General features: G+C 40.9%; 1 protein-coding gene across 2 annotated transcripts in view; it reads left to right on the top strand.

The window, feature by feature from the left end:
* DNAH8 (dynein axonemal heavy chain 8) overlaps window positions 1–20,327 on the top strand; it is a 328,991-nt gene that overhangs the window by 285,251 nt on the left and 23,413 nt on the right. For both annotated transcript variants that reach the window (XM_055571493.1, XM_055571494.1), the window contains exon 86: window positions 18,545–18,701. In XM_055571493.1, the coding sequence (XP_055427468.1) occupies window positions 18,545–18,701 (157 nt within the window). The remainder of the gene's footprint in view (window positions 1–18,544; window positions 18,702–20,327) is intronic.

The raw sequence follows: 20,327 nt of genomic DNA, 5'->3' as shown, positions 1-20,327 counted from the left end.
ATGAGACATACAGTGTCACACAGTCAACAGTATGATTCAGTCAGCAGAGTGTTGGTGAAGCTATTTTTCACCAATATGACTAGTGACAAATGGCTTCTCAGCATAGCTTTATTTCCTCTTATTTTAAGTGAAACTGAGCACATTTCCCCTATATTTAAGGGCTGTTTGGACTAAGAGGCCATCTTGGAGACCCTGTGAATACATGTGTGTAATGATACCAGCAGAGATTAGGGATGATGACAGATGGAGGGGGTAGAGTGAAGCTGAGAACCAGCCCCACAAGGAGACCGATTTGGTGAATACAGAGCAGTGACCGAGAGTCTTCTGTGGTTTCCATCTGTATGTTGCTGCTGCCTGCTGGACAGAGAGGACATGGCGAGCTTTGTCATGTGACAAGTCTCTCTTAGCCCTCTCCAGAGGCTCATCTGCCGCTGCTGGCAGGTGTGCTCCAGATTCAGTAAGCTGTCTTTTCCCCAAATTGAGCACCAGGATCTTGCAACCTCTCATCACCCTGAGTGAGGTCACATACAAAGTGCTGTAGCTCTGCCTCGCATGGAGGACTATTTCTGCCAGAAGCAAATAGCTGGTGTGTAAGACGTGTGACTCTCCTCTTATCTCTCTCCATTCTGAACTTCCCTCTTTAGTCTGTCCTAGGGTCTTCCCTAGGGTCCCCCTCTTTCCAGGGACCTTGGCCCATTTCTGTCTCCTGCTCAGTTCGGAAGCTACACCCTGCTTTGGTCATTTTCTTAACCTCTGAGTGAGTTTTGTTCTAGAGTTGATGTTTCTTCCCTCTGGTCTCTGAAATATGTGGTGACTGTATTCCTGGCCTCCCCCTTGCTGGCCACTGAGCCCACCTTCTTGGAGGGCCGTGCTCCACTGCCTCACTGTTCCCCCACCGACCACCAGGAGGCAGTAAGCAATGACGGTCAAAAGGGTGTTAGTTGCTCAGCCATGTCTGACTCTGCGACCCCATGGACTGTAGCCTGCCAGGCTCCTCTGTCCATGGGATTTCCCAGGCATTTCCCAGTATTTCTCCAGAAATACTCAAGTGGATAGCCATTTCCTTCTCCAGGGGGTTTCTTCCTGATCCAGGAATCGAACCTGGGTTTCCTGCATTGAAGGCAGATTCACAGATGGTAACATCTGTGAACATTCACAGATACTCAGATGGTAACATCTGAGCCACCAGGGAAACCCATAAACTTCCCAGCTAAAAACCTACCCCTGGTCTCCTCCCAACTACACCCTTCCCACACCAAATAGAAGTGACTCTCCACGTTCTACGTGCGATGAAAGAGGTAAAGGATTCCCTGTTATCCCTGGTCCGGGAGCCGAGATGGTGGAGGAGTTGGGAACAGGATTGCACTGGAGTTGGGGGGTGGCCGGTGGGGGGGGCGGGGAGAATTACAGAGTCCTGTTTGGGTGTGTTGAGTTGGGAAAGATGATGGGATGTGTCTGAGGGGAAAGACAGTGTATCATGTGGACTGGAGCCAGGTGAGAGGTTTGATCGCATTTGTACAGAGACAACAGTTGTAACTAGAGAAGTGGTGACCTCTCTAAGATGCGCTAACCGAATCTGTGTGGATGTCACCAGCTAGAGGAATCCTTACTAGTTTTTCTGACTGTCCACCATGTACAACACCACTCTTGCTTCCAGACAGGCCCAGCGGCTGTAATTGGGCCACTGTAGAGAACCTGTTGATGGGAATCTGTACTCTAAAGTTAGTATCCATACATTTGAGAGAAGAAGGAAATTTGGGGGAGGGGGGACCATCTCCTCGATCCTGCTTAAGCATGCCCGATCCCTGAAGTAGAGGGGGGACATCCAGCTGAATAAATGCTTTAAAATAAATAAAATCTCTCCCAAGAGCTTAGATACCTTAGTGATAGGAACCATAAAAAAATGCATATTTTATTCCCATTTTATTATCTAGATTTATAAGATACCAAGTACTCTGCACATTCAACTGCCTCAATGTCAGAAACAATTATTTTCACTCTTGTAATCATTAGCAGTTAGGCATATTTTTCTACCTTCTGAAATTTATCAAATGTCTTATTACAACTTTTATGTTCATTTCCATTCAGGATAAATTTAACTGTATTCCCTTTAGTTTTGGCTGACTTTTGAGCTTCAGCTTTTTATTAAAAAATTTATGCCCATTGATATTTCATGTGTGAAGATATAGATAAATCTAGGCTGGCTTGGATATGACAATGCACTAATAGCTCATTAGATGGTTAATTGTGTATTTTATAGACCATTCTGTTTTTTTGTGTGCATTTTATTTTTCATGACCCCTGACTGTCCCACCCAACAGAGATGACCTAGACATCTCCCTCAAATCACAAAGCTGCAAGTCCAATGTGAACTGCAAGTCCCATGTTTACTCCAAAGAGAGATTTTCTTCTAGAAGTGACTTGGGACCAAAGCTCATGGAGTATCATAGTTCCTGTTCTTCATCTCAGAGCTTTCATAGGGACAGTTTTCTTGAAAGCCCTTGGGCTTTGAGACATATAGAGATATTCACAATTCTCCATTCTAACCAGCTAACTAGGCTTCTGCCTTTCCTATCTTTACAAACAGAAAACACTGTGGAAAAAAGGAATGTAAGCTGTACAGCCCCGGCATCCTGTGCCTGATAAAATGTGTGGTGGGGATGCGATCTGGAGAGTTTGTCCAGCTCCTGTGCAAAATTGGTCATCTTTTCAGGGGTTTGTCCCCCTCATCCATAGTGTGAGGACTATTTTCAGATCCCCTCATAAAAAAAATGAAGTCGTCCACCATGAAAGTGATTTCTTAGGTGAAATCTAGCAGCAACAATTCCATCGGTCCCTCCCTGGAGAGCTGGTGAACGCGACTGGTGCCAGCCAAGAGCAAGAGAGTTGTGTCTGCGCTGGTGTGCCCTGTTGGCACCCAGCCACTGGTGCAGAGCATGTTTCCAGAAAAGATTCAAACTGAAGGGGAGCCGAGAGAGCTCCTGAGAATCCCGGATATGGAGTCTTTCCCCTTTTTTATTTGTAGCTAGAACAGGTAGGGAGAATGAGCTCGGGTTTTCTTAGTATGCATGGAAATTTACTGTTGTCTTCTTCTCTGTAAACTTTAAAGGTCTCTGTTTAAATTTAATCATGTTTAAATTATATCTGATTCTCTTGTGTTTTGAGGAATGCGTATATATATATATCCCTTTGTATGTGGGAAGGTGCCTGGAAAAAAATGGACAGTAATGATAATATACTATACTTTTACCATAAGAAGGAACAAATAGTTAAATTTTCATGCCCTTTAAATATTGGAGAATTGTTCTCCTTTATATTTGAGATTTAATGCAATCCAAACTAGTTGGCCTCAATTCAATAAACAAATATTTATTGAGAACATATTCCCTAGCCAGCCTGGGGATACAAAGATCAGTAAGGCTCAGTCCTTGGCCTTGGAGCTCATCATCTATTAGGGAAGATAGATGAGTGGCAAATAGTTATGCAGTGTGATATGGTTAACTCTAAAATCAGGAGGTATTATTCATGCTGCTATGAGAGCAAAGGCAAAGGAGCAGTAAATTCCAACTTGGGGGTTAAAGTAAGCTAGTGAGACAGTCCACATTGGAGTCACACCTTAAAGGATCTGCAGGAGTTCTCAGGTTAGAGAAGGGATGGGGAGGAGGTGACTACTGTGTGCCGGGGGTGGGGGTGAGGTGAGGAGGCTGCAGAAGGACAGAGAGCAAGTAAAGAGGAAGATGATGAGCTGGAAGGATGCATACGTATATGGAGTCATCAAGTTGTACATCTGCAATATGTACAATTTAAAATAAATAGAGACTTCCCTGGGGATCCAGTGGTTAAGAATCCACCTTGCAATGTGGGAGACATGGGTTTCGGTCCCTGGTCAGGGAACTTAGATCCCACAAGCCACGAATCAACTAAGCCTGCATAACCGCAGTTCCTGAGCCCGCGTGCTCTGGAGCCTGAGTGCCTCAACTAGAGAGTCCATTTGCTGCCAGGAAGATCCCGCATGCCACAGCTAAAATCCAACGCAGTCAAATACATAAACTAATATTTAAAATAAATAAACACTTGAGCTCAGTGAGAGAAAAGACACAGATTGGGGCACCTACACAAAGGGACAATCCAGAGACGGATATGACGTGTGTAGGGAACCGAGTCCTTTGTACCTAAAGCGTGGGAAGGAGGGGCTTGAAGAGAGGTGTCCCCTGACCTTGAGGCTGAAGCAAATGCAGAGATTGGCTTTTGAAGCTTTTGGGTGTCACTCAAAACAGTTTAGGGCAGTTCTGAAGGCAGTGGGGATGAAGATGCTGGGATTTTCTAGATGGATCCTAGCAATGATTTAGACGTAGGACTTAGAAACCAAGAAGCACTGGGGAATATGACATCAGAAGAAGGCTATTTCTGAATTCATAGATTGAGCAGCTGGATGAAGACATCGATGTTGTCAAAGGAGATGGGGCAAGAAACAGTTGAGGTGAAGGGAAAAGGAGAATAAAACAATGAGTTAGGTTTGGGGTTTGTTTGACTTAGGAAACAGAGAGCCCAGGAGTCAGTGGAAATGTGGGTACACGGAGTTCATGATAAAGTCAGAGATTTAATGTTGTATTAATATTTCATGATGCTCGGTAAATTGACAATGATACCTACATCTTGCCTAATACAGCCATTCAGCACATATTCTATCTTCACTGTATCTAAAGCTACAATGAGATCTTGGAATACTCTGAATCGTGTAGAAATTTAGATTTCTGGAAAATGCATATAATAGCATGTGGCTCCTTCACTTTTGCTAACTTCATGTTGTTGTCCCATCACCTTTTTTCATAGGATTTGTTCCCCCTTCAGAGTTATTTTCATTTTTCTTATACTTTGCATGACTTTTTTGGCATATGTGAAATTTTTTTTAACTTTTTTTTATATTGGAGTATAGTTGATTAACAATGTTGTAATAGTTTGGGGTGTACAGAAAAGTGATTCAGTTATACATGTACATGAGTCTATTCTTTTTCAAATTCTTTTCCTGTTTAGGTTGTTACATAACATTGAGCGGAGTTCCCTGTGTTATACAGTTGGTCTTTGTCGATTATTCATTTTATTTTTTTTAATTTAAATTTATTTATTTTAATTGGAGGCTAATTAATTTACAATATTGTATTGGTTCTGCCACACATCAACATGAATCCGCCACGGGCGTACACGTGTTCCCCATCCTGAACCCCCCTCCCACCTCCCTCCCTGTATCCTCCCTCTGGGTCATCCCAGTGCACCAGCCCCAAGGATCCTATATCAAACCTGGACTGGTGATTTGTTTCTTATATGATATTATACATGTTTCCATGCCATTCCCCCAAATCATCCCACCCTCTCCCTCTCCCACAGAGTCCAAAAGACTGTTCTATACCTCTGTGTCTCTTTTGCTGTCTCGCATACAGGGTTATCGTTACCATCTTTCTAAATTCCACATATATGCGTTAGTATACTGTATTGGTGTCTTTCTTTCTGGCTTACTTCACTCTGTATAATAGGCTCCAGTTTCATCCACCTCATTAGAACTGATTCAAATGTATTCTTTTTAATGGCTGAGTAATACTCCATTGTGTATATGTACCACTTCTTTCTTATCCATTCATCTGCTGATGGACATCTAGGTTGCTTCCATGTCCTGGCTATTATAAACAGTGCTGCGATGAACATTGGGGTACACGTGTCTCTTTCAATTCTGGTTTCCTCAGTGTATGCCCAGCACTGGGATTGCTGGGTCATAAGGCAGTTCTATTTCCAGGTTTTGAAGGAATCTCCACACTGTTCTCCATAGTGGCTGTACTAGTTGCATTCCCACCAACAGTGTAAGAGGGTTCCCTTTTCTCCACACCCTCTCCAGCATTTATTGCTTGTAGACTTTTGGATCGCAGCCATTCTGACTGGCGTGAAATGGTACCTCATTGTGGTTTTTATTTGCATTTCTCTGATAATGAATGATGTTGAGCATCTTTTCATGTGTTTGTTAGCCATCTGTATGTCTTCTTTGGAGAAATGTCTGTTTAGTTCTTTGGCTCATTTTTTGATTGGGTCATTTATTTTTCTGGAATTGAGCTGCAGGAGTTGCTTGTATATTTTTGAGATTAATTGTTTGTCAGTTGCTTCATTTGCTATTATTTTCTCCCATTCTGAAGGCTGTCTTTTCACTTTGCTTATAGTTTCCTTTGTTGTGCAGAAGCTTTTAATTTTAATTAGGTCCGATTTGTTTATTTTTGCTTTTATTTCCAATATTCGATTATTCATTTTAAATACAGCAGTGTGTACATCTCAAACCCGAACTCCCAAACTATTCCTTCTCCCCACTCTTCCCCATAGTACAATTTTTAAGCCTGGAATAACACCATTCTTCAAAGTTTAGGAAGGGGTTGCAAGTGTCTTTGGTGCCATTCTACCAGAATATTTTGCTCTCTATTCATATGTTCAACTGTGTGCACGCTTGACATGTTCATCTTCCAACTTTTAAAATAAATATCTTTCGGGATATTCTAAAACCCCAACATCTAAATAGAGGTTATTCAACAAAAATTAATTTAGAGATTAAAATTTTATGTAAAATTACACAAAATCCATTTTGATTTGTTAAAAATCACCTCCTACCTTATTGGGCCTTCCTGTGTGGTTCATATGCTTAAAGATCATGTGGAGTTAATACCTTAACTCTGGTTGGATTACAAACATTTACTGGTCTGACACAGGACCCTCGTAATTACTGTATCTGACTCAAAATCCAGTTGTAAAGCCTGGGTCCAGATGCAGCTATCTCAAGCCATGACTTTCGGAAAGGATGCAGTTGTTTGGACATGCAGGTTTGCGTCCCGATGCCGGTCAATCAATGAAAATGCTGAAGACAGAAGCGTCTCCTCCATTCTTCGGCTGGTTTCCTAAATGAATTAAAGGCTAGCTGAATAGAATTCCCTCTGTTCACAAGATACAATTTTTCTTTTTTTTTCTTTTTTTTAAATTTTATTTTATTTTTAAACTTTACATAATTGTATTAGTTTTGCCAAATATCAAAATGAATCCGCCACAGGTATACATGTGTTCCCCATCCCGAGCCCTCCTCCCTCCTCCCTCCCCATTCCATCCCTCTGGGTCGTCCCAGTGCACCAGCCCCAAGCATCCAGCATCGTGCATCGAACCTGGACTGGCAACTCATTTCATACATGATATTTTACATGTTTCAATGCCATTCTCCCAAAGGATACAATTTTTCATAAGCAGAGAATCCTGGATAATTTTAGCCGTAGCTCCTTAAGATTCTGCCTGTTAGTAGGGTGTTTCATGAAAGGTTGTTTAATTCACACCTAGAGATAAAGAAAGAAAAGTAAGACTCTCATTCCATATGCTGTAAGAAAAGGCAGAAGAGGGATTTTTTGTGGAGCATAAACATTACTAGGGATTTGTAAGACATATTTTAAGGAACCTAAAGCATTTCTCGCTGATTCATCTCTGTTGAGTTCTTAACCCTTGTGGTGGGCTTTGTATCTAAGGGCATATATTTTTTTTTTCTATTTTTCAAAATGAAAATGGTTTTAATACTCTTTATTTAAAAAAATCTTACTTTTTCATTGAGAAAAATTAGCAATACAGAAAATAGAAAGCCCAAAAGTAATAATCACATTAAAAAAAACTCATCATACCAAAGTTTTTCTATTACTATACACTTGATATTATCAAGAAAAAATTAGATCATACCGTATGCTTTTGTACTATGCTGTTTCATTTCATGGGCCTTCCTGGTAGCTCAGATGGTAAAGAATCTGCCTGCAATGCAGGAGATCTGGGAAGATCCCTTGAAGGGAATGGCTACCCACTGTGGTATCCTTGCCTGGAGAATTCCATGAACAGAGGAGCCTACCAGTTTCCTCTGTCCAAGGGGTTGCAAAGAGTAACACAAGCTGAGTGAATAACACTTTTCACTGAATAATATCAATTCAATAACTCTACCTTATCAATTAATATAGAACTACATCACCATTTTTACTAGATGTATAGATTTTTATAGAGCTTGTTTAGGATTTATTGTTACAAATACTGTCATAAACAGTCTTGTACATATATCGTTTTATATTTGTCTGATTAGTTTTAAGCCAATTTATTAAATGTTGAATAAAATACAGGAGCATTTATAAGATACAAAGAATAAATACAAAACATTGCCTTTTTTATATTGTTTCTATGCTTTGTTTCTTTTCTTCTTCATCCTTTTTGATCTTTTGCTGAATATGAATTTTTCTCTTTGTGTTTTCCCCCTTGGCTAGTTTGGAAGTTATGTACTGTGCTTCTGTTCTTTTTCTGATTACCCTAGAAATTTTAACATTAATTTTTAATTAAACCTAAAACGAACTTCTTTACCCTCTTCTCAATTAAATTCTTAGGCAACTTTAACTACATTACTCCTCTCCTGGCATTTCAGCATTTTAATTTTATCTTTTTTCTTTTCTAACACCACAATGAAACATGTAATTGTTGTTTTATACCATAATGTTTACCCATGCATGGACTTATTCTTTTCTACATCTCAAATCTTCCATCAGAATAATTATCTTCCTTTCTGAAATATACATTTTATAATTTCTTTCACTGAGAGTCTGTTGATTGTAAACTTTTTTTTCCCTGCAAATGTCTTATTTTTCCCTTCTTTTTTGAAAAAATAGCTTTATTGAGTTATAGTTTGTCTGTCATAAATTCATTCATGTTAAGTGGACAGTTCTCTAATTTCAGAATATTTCCATTACCCCCAAAGAATTCATGAGCCCATTTGTAATCAACTCACACTCCCACCCCCAGGCTCAGAGCACCACTTATCTACTTTCTGTTTCTATAGACTGGCCTTTTCTGGACATTTCCTATATCTTGAAATCATATACTATGTGTCTTTTGTGTATGGATTCTTTCATTTAGCATAATGTTTTTAAAGTTCATCCACATTTTAGCATGTATCAGTGCTTCATTGCTTTTGATTGTCAAATGATATTCCAATATATTTATGAATAAAATGGGCCTCCCAGGTGGCACTAGGGGTAAAGAACCTTCTGCCAGTACAGGAGACATAGGAGACACAGATTTCATCCCTGGGTCGGGAAGATCCCCTGGAGAAGGGCATGGCAACCCACTCCAGTTTTCTTGCCTAGAGAATTCCATGCACAGAGAAGCCTGGCAGGCTACAGTCCAGAAGGTCGCAAAGAGTCAGACACGACTGAAGCGACGTAGCACTCACATATGAATATATCACATTTTGTCTGTCCATTCAACAGTTAATGGGCATATGGGTAGTTTCCGCTTTTTGACGATTATGAATAATGCTGGTAGAACATTCACAGGCAAGTCTTTGTGTGAACAAGACTTTTCATTTCTCTTAAACAGACATCTAGGAATGTAATTATTGGGTCCGATAGTTAATCTATCCCTAACATTTTAGGGAACTGCTAACTTATTTTCCAAAAAACCTGCACCAATTTACAATACCCTCCAGTGATTTATGAGGGCTTAAGTTTCTCCACATTGTTGTCAGAATTTGTTATTATCTGTTTTTTTAAAATTATAGCCATTCTTATAAATGTGAAGTGGTATCTCATTGTGGTTTTCATTTGTATTTTCCTAGCAAATAATGAGGTTGAGCATCTTTTAACGTGTAACTGGCTGTCAGTACAACTACTCCATTTGCGGAAATTTCTGTTCAAATCTTTAGCCTTGCCCTCATTCATGAAAGATAATTTTGTTCGGGATACAATTCTGTATTTACAGTTAATCCTAGCACACAGTTTACTGTTCTTTCCTTCTGGCTTTCCCTGGTGCTATTGAGGAATCAGTTGCCATTTCCTTCTATATAATTTCTTTTTCTTTCTGATTGCTCTTAAGATATTGTCTTTGTTTTTGATGTTCAACAATTCAATAGTGATATGTCTCACTTTAGTTCAGTCGCTCAGCTGTGTCTGACTCTTTGCGACCCTGTGGACTGCAGCACGCCAGGCTTCCCTGTCCATCACCAACTCCCAAAGTTTGCTCAAACTCATGTCCATCGAGTTGGTGATGCCATCCAACCATCTGTTCTCTGCTATCCCCTTCTCTACCTGCTTTCAATCTTTTCCATTGTCAGGGTCTTTTCTAATGAGTCAGTTTTTCATATCAGTTGGTCAAAGTATTGGAGCTTCAGCTTTAGCATCTGTCTTTCCAGTGAATATTCAGGACTGATCTCCTCTAGGATTGACTGGTTTGATCTCCTTGCAGTCCAAGGGACTCTCAAGAATCTTCTCCAACACTACAGTTCAAAAAGATCAACTCTTTGGTGCTCAGCTTTCTTTATGGTCCAAGTTTCACATTCATATATGACTACTGGGAAAAAACATAGCTTTGACAAGATGGACCTTTCTCGACAAAGTGATACCTCTGCTTTTTAATATACAGAGACATATTAAAGAGAGACACATGACCAATGTCTAGATCGGTCATGGCTTTTCTTCCAAGGAGCAAGCATCTTTTAATTTCATGGCTGCAGTCACGATTTGCAGTGATTTTAGATCCCAAGAAAATAAAGTCTGTCACTGTTTCCATTGTTTCCCCACCTATTTGCCATGTAATGATGGGGCCAGATGCCATGATCTTCGTTTTTTGAATGTTGAGTTTTAAACCAGCTTCTTCACTCTCCTCTTTCACTTTCATCAAGAAGCTCTTTAGTTCCTCTTCACTTTCTGCCATTAGGGTGCTGTCATCTGTGTATCTGAGGTTATTGATATTTCTCCCTGCAATCTTGATTCCAGCTTGTGCTTCATCCAGCCTGGTATTTTGCATGATGTACTCTGCCTATAAGTTAAATAAGCAGGGTGACAATATACAGCCTTGACATACCCCTTTCCCAATTTGGAACCAATCCATTGTTCCATGTCCAGTTCTAACTGTTGCTTCTTGAACTCCATACTGATTTATCAGGAGGCAGGTAGGGTGGCCTGATATTCCCATCTCTTGAAGAACTTTCCATAGTTTGTTGTGATCCACACAGTCAAAAGCTTTGACATAGTCAATAAAGCAGAAGTAGATGTTTTTCTGGAATTCCCTTGCTTTCTATAATCCAATGGATATTGGCAATTTGACCTCTGCCTTTTCTAAATCCAACTTGAACATCTGGAAGTTCTCAGTTCCTGTACTGTTGAAGGCTAGCTTGGAGAATTTTGAACATTACTTTGCTAGCGTGTGAGATGAGTGCAGTTGTGCAATAGTTTGAACATTCTTTGGCATTGTCTTTCTTTGGATTTGAATAAAAACTGACCTTTTCCAGTCCTGTGGCCACTGCTGAGTTTTTCAAATTTGCTGGCATATTGAGTGCAGCAATATAAAAGCATCATCTTTTAGGATTTGAAATAGCTCAGCTGGAATTCCATCACCTCCACTAGCTTTGTTCATAGTGATGCTTCCTAAGGCCCACTTGCCTTCACATTTCAGGATGTCTGGCTCTAGGTGAGTGACCACACTATTGTGGTTATCTGGATCATTAAGATATTTTTTATATAGTTCTTCTGTGTATTCTTGACACCTCTTCTTAATATCTTCTGCTTCTGTTAGGTCCATACCATTTCTGTCCTTTATTGTGCCCATCTTTGCATGAAATGTTCTCTATTATCTCTAATTTTATTGAAGAGATCGCTAGTCTCTCCCATTCTATTGTTTTCCTCTATTTCTTTGCATTGATCACTGAGGAAGGCTTTCTTATCTCTCCTTACTATTCTTTGAAACTCTTCATTCAGATGGATATATCTTTCCTTTTCTCCTTTGCCTTTTTTTTTTAATTTTTATTTTATTTTTAAACTTTACAATATTGTATTAGTTTTGCCAAACATCGAAATGAATCCGCCACAGGTATACCCGTGCTCCCCATCCTGAACCCTCCTCCCTCCTCCCTCCCCATACCCTCCCTCTGGGTCGTCCCAGTGCACCAGCCCCAAGCATCCAGTATCGTGCATCGAACCTGGACTGGCAACTCGTTTCATACATGATATTAGACATGTTTCAATGCCATTCTCCCAAATCTCCCCACCCTCTCCCTCTCCCACAGAGTCCATAAGACTGATCTATACATCAGTGTCTCTTTTGCTGTCTCATACACAGGGTTATTGTTACCATCTTTCTAAATTCCATATATATGTGTTAGTATACTGTATTGGTGTTTTTCTTTCTGGCTTACTTCTTACTGGCTTACTAATAGGTTCCAGTTTCATCCACCTCATTAGAACTGATTCAAATGTATTCTTTTTAATGGCTGAGTAATACTCCATTGTGTATATGTACATTTGCCTTTTGCTTCTCTTCTTTCCTCAGCTATTTGTAAGGCCTCCTCAGACAACTGTTTTGCCTTGCTGCATTTCTTTTTCTTGGGGATGATTTTGATCACTGCCTCATGTACAATGTCATGAACTTCTGTCCATAGTTCTTCAGGCAGTCTATCAGATCTGATCTCTTGAATCTATTCATCACTTCCACTGTATAATCATAAGGGATTTGATTTAGGTCATACCTTAATCGTCAAGTGGTTTTCCCTACTTTCTTCAATTTAAGTCTGAATTTGGCAATAAGGAGTTCATGATCTGAGCCACAGTCAGCTGCCGGTCTTGTTTTTGCTGACTGTATAGAGCTTCTCCATCTTCGGCTGCAAAGAATATAATCAATCTGATTTCGGTGTTGACCATCTGGTGATGTCCATGTGTAGAGTTGTCTCTTGTGTTGTTGGAGGAGGGTGTTTTCTATGACCAGTGCATTCTCTTGGCAAAACTCTGTTAGCCTTTGCCCTGCTTCATTCCATACTCCAAGGCCAAACTTGCCTGTTATTCCAGTTATCTCTTGACCTCCTACTTTTGCATTCCAGTCCTCTATGATGAAAAGGACATCGTTTTTGGGTGTTAGTTCTAGAAGGTCTTGTAGGTCTTCATAAAACCATTCAACTGCAGCTTCTTCCTCATTAGTGGTTGGGGCATAGACTTGGATTACTGTGATACTGAATGGTTTGCTTTGGAAACAAACAGAGATCATTCTGTTGTTTTTGAGATTGCACCCAAGTACTGTATTTCAGACTCTTTTGTTGACTATGAGGGCTACTCCATTTCTTCTAAGGGATTCTTACCCACGGTAGTAGATATAATGGTCATCTGAATTAAATTTGCCCATTCCAGTCCATTTTAGTTCACTGATTCCTAAAATATTGATGTTCACTCTTGCTATCTCCTGTTTGACCACTTCTAATTTACTTTGATTCATGGACCTAACATTCCAGGTTCCTATGCAATATTGTGCTTTACAGCATTGGGCTTTACTTCCATCACCAGTCACATCCACAACTGGGCGTGTTTTTTGCTTTGGCTCTGTCTCTTCACTCTTTCTGGAGTTATTTCTCCACTCTTCTCAAGTAGCATATTGGGCTCCTACTGACCTGCGGAGTTCGTCTTTCAGTGTCATATCTTTTTGCCTTTTTATACCATTCATGCAGTTCTCAAGGCATTCCCTTCTTCAGTGGACCATGTTTTGTCAGAACTCCAGCATAACCCGTCTGTCTTGGGTGGCATTGTTCATAGTTTCATTAAGTTAGATAAGGCTGTGATCCATGTGATCAAACTGGCCAGTTTTCTGTGACTGTGGTTTTCCTCTGTCTGCCCTCTGACTGATACGGATAAGAGGCTTGTGGAATCTTCCTGATGGGAAGGACTGGCTCTGGGGGAATCTGGGTCTTATTCTGATGGGTGGGGCTATGCTCAGTAAATCTTTAATCTAATTTTGTGTTGATGGGTGGGGCTGTGTTCCCTCCCTGTTGTTTGGCCAAACTATGGTAGGGGTAATGGCAGTAACGGTGCCCTCCTTCAGAAGGACTTAGGCCAGCACTGTCGTATACTGGGCCCCTGGCCCCGCAGCAGGTCACGGTCAATCCACGCCTACACCAGAGACTCCTGGACACTCAGAGGCAGGTCTGGCTCAGTCTCTTGGGAGGTCACTACTCCTTTCTCCTGGGTCCTGGTGAGCACAAGGCTTTGTTTGTGCCCTCCAAGACTTTGTTTCCCCAGTCCTGTGGAAGTTCTGTAATCCAATCCCACTGGCCTCCAAAGTCAAATCCCCTGGGGTTTCTCAGTCTCTTTGCTGGATCCCCAGGTTGGGAACTCTGTTGTGGGTCCTAGAACTTTAGTAACAGTGCAAAAACTTCTTTGGTATAATTGTTCTCCAGTTTTGGGGTCATCTCCTCGGTGGCCCTATGGTGGGGCTAATGGCGACCTCCTCCAAGACGACTTTACACTGCCCGCCGTGCCTCCCAGGTCTGCTGCAGTGAGAGGCCCCGTCCCCGCGGCAGGCCACTGCTGACCTGTGACTCCACAGGAGACACTCAGACACCCAAAGGCAGGGTTGGCTCGGTCTCTGTGGGGTCTCTGGGTCCCGGTGCACACAAGGTTTTATTTGAGCCCTCCAAGAGTCTCTGGTGGCTGTGGGGTTTGATTCTAAATGTGATTTCACCCCTCCTATCATCTTGTCGGGGCTTCTCCTTTGCCCTTGGATATTGGGTATTTTTTTGGTGGGATCCACCATTCTGCTGTCAGTGGTGGTTCAGCAGTGAGTTGAAATTTTGGAGTTCTCTCAGGAGAAGATGAGAGCACATCCTTCTACTCCACTATCTTTGTGCTATGTCGATATGTCTACACGTGGGTTTCTATTTACTTGTTTGTTTTTCCTATTTAGGATGCATTGAGTTTCCTGAACTTGAGGATTCAAATCTTTCATCAATTCTCAGTCATTATTTCTTCAGTTATTATCTCTTTCTAATTCTCCTTCTTCTATCTTTCTCAAACTTTTCTAGAAGTATGTTAGAATGTACTACTTTAGCCTATATGCCTCTTAACTTTATATTTCCCATTTATTTTCCCCTCTGCAGATTCCAGATAATGTCTTGAGATCTGTTTTGCTGTTTTCTAATTATTTATTTGGCTACATCTAATCTTCTGTTTAAACCATCATTAACTGTTACTGGGTAGAGACTTCCCCCAAAGATGTCCACATCCTAATCCTTAAAAGCTGTAAATATGTTACCTAATGTGACAAGTACGACTTTACAGATGCTATTAAGGTTAAGGACCTTGAGATGGGAATGTTAGCCTAAATTATCCAGGTGGGCCTAATTTAATCACATAAGCTTTTGTGGCAGAAGAGTGAGTCAGAGAGATGAAATTGTACAAGGAAGAAAGATTCAAAGAGAATGACTCAACTGGCCATTTCTGACTTTTAAGGTGTAGGAAGGAGGTCATGAACCAAGAAATACAGATGGACCCTAGGAGCTAGGAAGAGTCCTTATAGCTGATATGGAATTAGGGACAATGGTTCTACAACTGCAAAAAAGTGAATTCTGTAAAAAACTCAAATGAGCAAGGAAATGGATCTTTCCCCCTAGCCAACAGAAAGGAACCTGGTCTGCTCACCTTAATTTTAGCCCAGTGAGACCTGTATCAGACTTATTAACTATAGAACTTTGAAATAATACATTTGTATTGTTTTTTAGGTCACTTATTTTATGATAATTTGTTACAGGAGCAATAGAATAAACTAGTGCAAGCTTTAATTTTCAAGTTCTATTTGGCTCTTTTTCAAAATACTGTTCATACTTGTTTACTGTATTATATTTTCAATCATGTTTTTTGTTTTTCAATACAATGAAAACATTTTATAATGTGCATCTGAAAATTCACTATCTGAGGTCTTTGCAGGTGTGGTTCTACTTCCTTTTGTTTAGTTGGCTCTTGGCTCATGTTTATTGGGAATTAACTGTTGGATTCTTTGAGACTTGGTTCGAAGGCATATTGTTCCAGAAAAGATTTCTGTTTGCATCTACCAGGTACCACCTGAGGTTTCCTGGGGCCATCTTAAAGTAAATGTTTGGCTTGAGGTTTTTCAAATCACACAAGTAGTATGAATGAATGTTAATTACTGTCACAAATTAAGAATTCTTAGGAAAGATTTTTTTCCCACTAAGCTAGACCAGTTTACCTACCATCCCCTTTTGATAGGCAGGTTATTTCTAGTTAACCCTAACACTGAGTGATTAGCCCTGTGAAGTCCCAAATGTATGTAGGAGTTTCCTATTAGGCTTTCTTCCTTGGGCATAGGGCTTATCTCCTTTCTCATTGCACCATCCCAACGGACACTTGAGAACACCAGGGTTTAGTCGATGCCCCCAGGGTAAAATTTGGCTTATCTTTCTTGATTCCAGCTTTCCTTCTATATTTCCTTTGATCCTGAGCATTTCTTAGTTTCTTGCCAGTTCAGTAATGTTTTTCATGTCTTATCCAGCATTTTTAGCTATTTTCGTTGGCGTTGTTCAGGGTGAGAGTCGCACTATACTGTCAGAAATTAAAATGTCTGGTTCTCTCTTGAGGATGAATTCTTATATGTAGACTTGATGGGTTAAAAGATATGCACATTAAAAATTTTTGTACATATAGCCATATTACAAGGTTTATTTAAGGAAACATAGCAGAAAAGCAAATCACTAATCTTAACCATTTGTTGGATTCCTTTTAAATTTGCCTCTAACCTTTTTTGTGCTGCTGCTGCTGCTAAGTCGCTTCAGTCATGTCCGACTCTGTGCGATCCCATAAACGGCAGCCCACCAGGCTTCCCCGTCCCTGGGATTCTCCAGGCAAGAACACTGGAGTGGGTTGCCATTTCCTTCTCCAGTGTATGAAAGTGAAAAGTGAAAGTGAAGTTGCTCAGTGGTGTCCGACTCTAGCGACCCCATGGACTGCAGCCCACCAGGCTCCTCCATCCATGGGATTTTCCAGGCAAAAGTACTGGAGTGGGGTGCCATTGCCTTCTCCAACCTCTTTTGTAAGGAAATGTAAATGTGGTTTGCATCTGGACAAGAGATAAAATTTACAAGCAAAACAAAACGGTAACTCAAAACAGTTTAATTGTGGGACGTTTATAGATGGTAAATTAGGAGTTCAAGAAAGACAGAAAAATTTAAATCTGGTCCTGCCACACCCCTGCCGAGGAAGTCTTCTGTGGTTGCCTGTTGCCTGTAGGATAATGTCAAATTCTTCAAACAGCCCACATGACCATGCATGGTCTGGTCCTTGCCTTATATCCATCCTTACCTCTCCTTCTAGCTCCAGCCTCACTGGACTTGTCTCTGTTACTTAAATGCAGGGAAGTCCTTCTCACCTCCAGGCCTTACCTCTTATCTGAATGTCCTCTCTTGCCTCCCACTTCTACCCTATTTTGTCTGGCTGACCTGTTTATTCTTCAGGTCTCAACTTACATATGACCTTTTTAAAAATAAGGCAGTTTTACATTAAAAAAAAATATATATATATATGTATTTATTTGTTTATTTTTGGCTGTGTTGGGTCTTAGATCCTTCACTGAAGCAGGCTCTTGATTATAGTACAAGGACGTCTCTCTAGTTGTGCTGTGCAGGCTCCAGAGTGCATGGGCTCAGTAGTTGTGGCACTCTTGGACTTAGTTGCCCCGCAGTATGTGGGATCTTAGTTCCCTGACTAGGGATCAAACCCGTGTCCCCTGCATTGCAAGGTGGATTCTTAACCACTGAACTGTCAGGGAATTCCTATATGACATTTTAAGAGAGAACCTCCCTGATCTTTTGGTGTAAATTGCTGTACACACATACACACACACACCATATCTGTGCGTTTAGACTGCTGGTTGACTCAGCAACCTTGGGACAAAAACTAAGTTTGTGCACCTCAGAGCATCTGGTCAGCACCCCCAAAAGGAGCTAGAGAGTGAGAATGAGAGAGAGAGAAGCTATATGATCTTAAACCATCCTGTTCTTTTTCTGCACAGCACTTATTACGATAATGTTGACTGATGTCCCCCTTCTCTCCTAGAGAAAAAGACCTGTTCACCACCATCTCCTAATACCTAACTCAATGCCGGGTACACAGTAAATCTTTATTGAATATATGAATTTTAAGGATAAGTAGCTGCATATAAACAAGTGCTGCCTATACATCACTTTGGGAATCATAAAACAAGTGGAAAAGTGAGAAGACAAAACAGAAAAGACCCAAGAAATTTAATAATTTATAAATCAGAGAAGAATTATGACCAGTGCTCTTCATGCTAAAAAATTGCCATATAATGGAGGATGCTTAGGACCAGTCCATAAACAGGGGAGAGTAAAAGGAGGTGGGCTCCTTGTTCAGCTTGAGGGGTTTAGGTTAGTACAAGCAAGGCTGGCTAGCAGTGCTTTGGCTTGTTAAAGGCATTCATGGAATCTTTTTCCCTGAAGATGAAGAACTTTCATTTCTGCGATGTTCTTGATGTCCTAATAGGAGGAAGTAGAGCGGATCTCAAGTTTTTTCATTCCCATAGATCGATGGTAAAAGTTTCCTTTTTTTTTCTTCCTTTTTTTTTTTTTTTGGCTGGATTTGATTCATCATTTCGTTTTAGCATTGATAATTATCTCTGAAGGTGCATTTTCCTGCTGCATTCTGAACAGTTCAGTTCTTTTTGTCAGTTACCAGAGTAACACCGCTTCTGCTGTGCTTGAAACAATTACCAACATTCAGCCCAAAGAGAGTGGAGGCGGCGTGGGAGAGACCCGGGAAGCCATTGTTTACAGGTTATCTGAAGACATGCTGAGCAAGCTGCCTCCTGATTACGTTCCCCATGAGGTGAGCTCTCCTTTCCCCAGGCGCGCAGGGCTGTCATTGGGTTCCACAAGGCTGAGCACAGTCCTCGGACAGTACAGTTCAGTCGCTTCCTCTCCCTGCTCAATCCTTTTTCACTTTTTGGTTTTCTCTTGCTTACTCTTGCTCAAGCCTCTTGCAAAATTACAATCTGTACTCTTCTATTTCATTTTCCTTCTCAATTGCCTCTTCTGTACCCTTTGCCCATCTTTGGGTTCCTCTGTCTTTGGGTTTTTTAACCCTCTGGGTTGAGATTCTCCCTGTCTGTCTTACCCAAGCCTGCTTTGTCCCATTATTTAAATTGAGCCCTTGCTTCTGTCTCTTGCCCTCCATACGTATCCAGCCAGGTAATAGGAAAGCAAGCCATTTACATGAACTCACTCTCCAGTTTGGATGGCAATAGTTTTCTACTTCTTGAACCTCGCAGATGTTTGCTTGTTAATCAACATTGGTTTTTCTCAAAAAAATTTTTTTTAATCTCAAGACCACTTTACAAAATGATCAAGGACCCCATACAGCTCTTACTTTTATGGATTATGTGTATGAGTGCTCAGTCATGTCTGACTCTTTGTGGCCCCAAGGACTGTGGCCCTCCAGGTTCCTCTGTTCATGGGATTCTCCGGGCAAGAATACTGGAATGGGTTGCCATTTCCTTCTCCAGGGGATCTTCCCGACCCAGGGATCAAACCCGTGTCTCCTGCATTGCAGGAAGATTCTTTACTGCTTGAGCCATAGGGGAAGCCCATATATGGTTCATAATGACTGATATTTAATATATTATAAATGTAAAATAAAATTTTAAAAATATTAATTTATTGTGAAATAACATTAATAAACCCATCACATGGTAGCGTAACATTTATATTTAAAAAATAAATGTATTTTCCAAAACAAAACCATTCAAAGAGAAAGTAAGGGTTTTGTACATCTCTTTAATGTCTGGTTTACTAGAAGACAGCTGGACCCTTGTATCTGCTGGTACATCCCGTCCGCTGTGACAGTACAGGTCAGGTCATGCAGCCTTTAGACACTCCTCAGTGAAGGCGAGTAAAAGGTCAAATGATGTGTTAGAATTACTACAAAAAAAATTAACTTCATGGACCTCCTGAAAGGAGCTCAGGAGCCTTAGGGGTCCCAGACCACACTTTGAGAACTGCTGATCTTAATAAATCTTTAATTGTGGTAAAATTTCTGGGCAGTCTGGAAGTCCTGTAAGACATCCTCCTTCTTCAAGCAAGAAGATAGTCAGGCCATCCAGGGCCTCCTCTTTCCTGTTCTCAGCTCCACCCCTCACTACTGATGGCAAGCTTCACGTGAATCCAAGACTGGACTGAGGCAATTTTAGCTTTTCAACCAAAAAGTGAGAGGCTGATGCCCTCATGGAGGCATTTCTCTGGTCCGGTGTCTCCCCTGTCTGGCATCCCCAAGTCTGGGAGATGTGGCTGCCTGGGCTACCGCTCTCCCTCCTGCATTCAGTGCCCCTAGCAATAAAAAACATTTTCTTGCTTCTTAAAACAATTTTTGCTTCTGATGTGTAGATGGGTACCAAGAATTTGGCTAAGATACTGAAATCAGTGACTTCATATAGAGATGTTTAGAGTCAGGGGAGAA

This window comes from Bubalus kerabau, chromosome 3 (genome assembly GCF_029407905.1).
Source record: "Bubalus kerabau isolate K-KA32 ecotype Philippines breed swamp buffalo chromosome 3, PCC_UOA_SB_1v2, whole genome shotgun sequence".
Classification (NCBI taxonomy): Eukaryota; Metazoa; Chordata; class Mammalia; order Artiodactyla; family Bovidae; genus Bubalus; species Bubalus kerabau.
The sequence above is the reverse complement of the archived record's forward strand: the minus strand, read 5'-3'. Positions and strand labels throughout refer to the sequence as shown.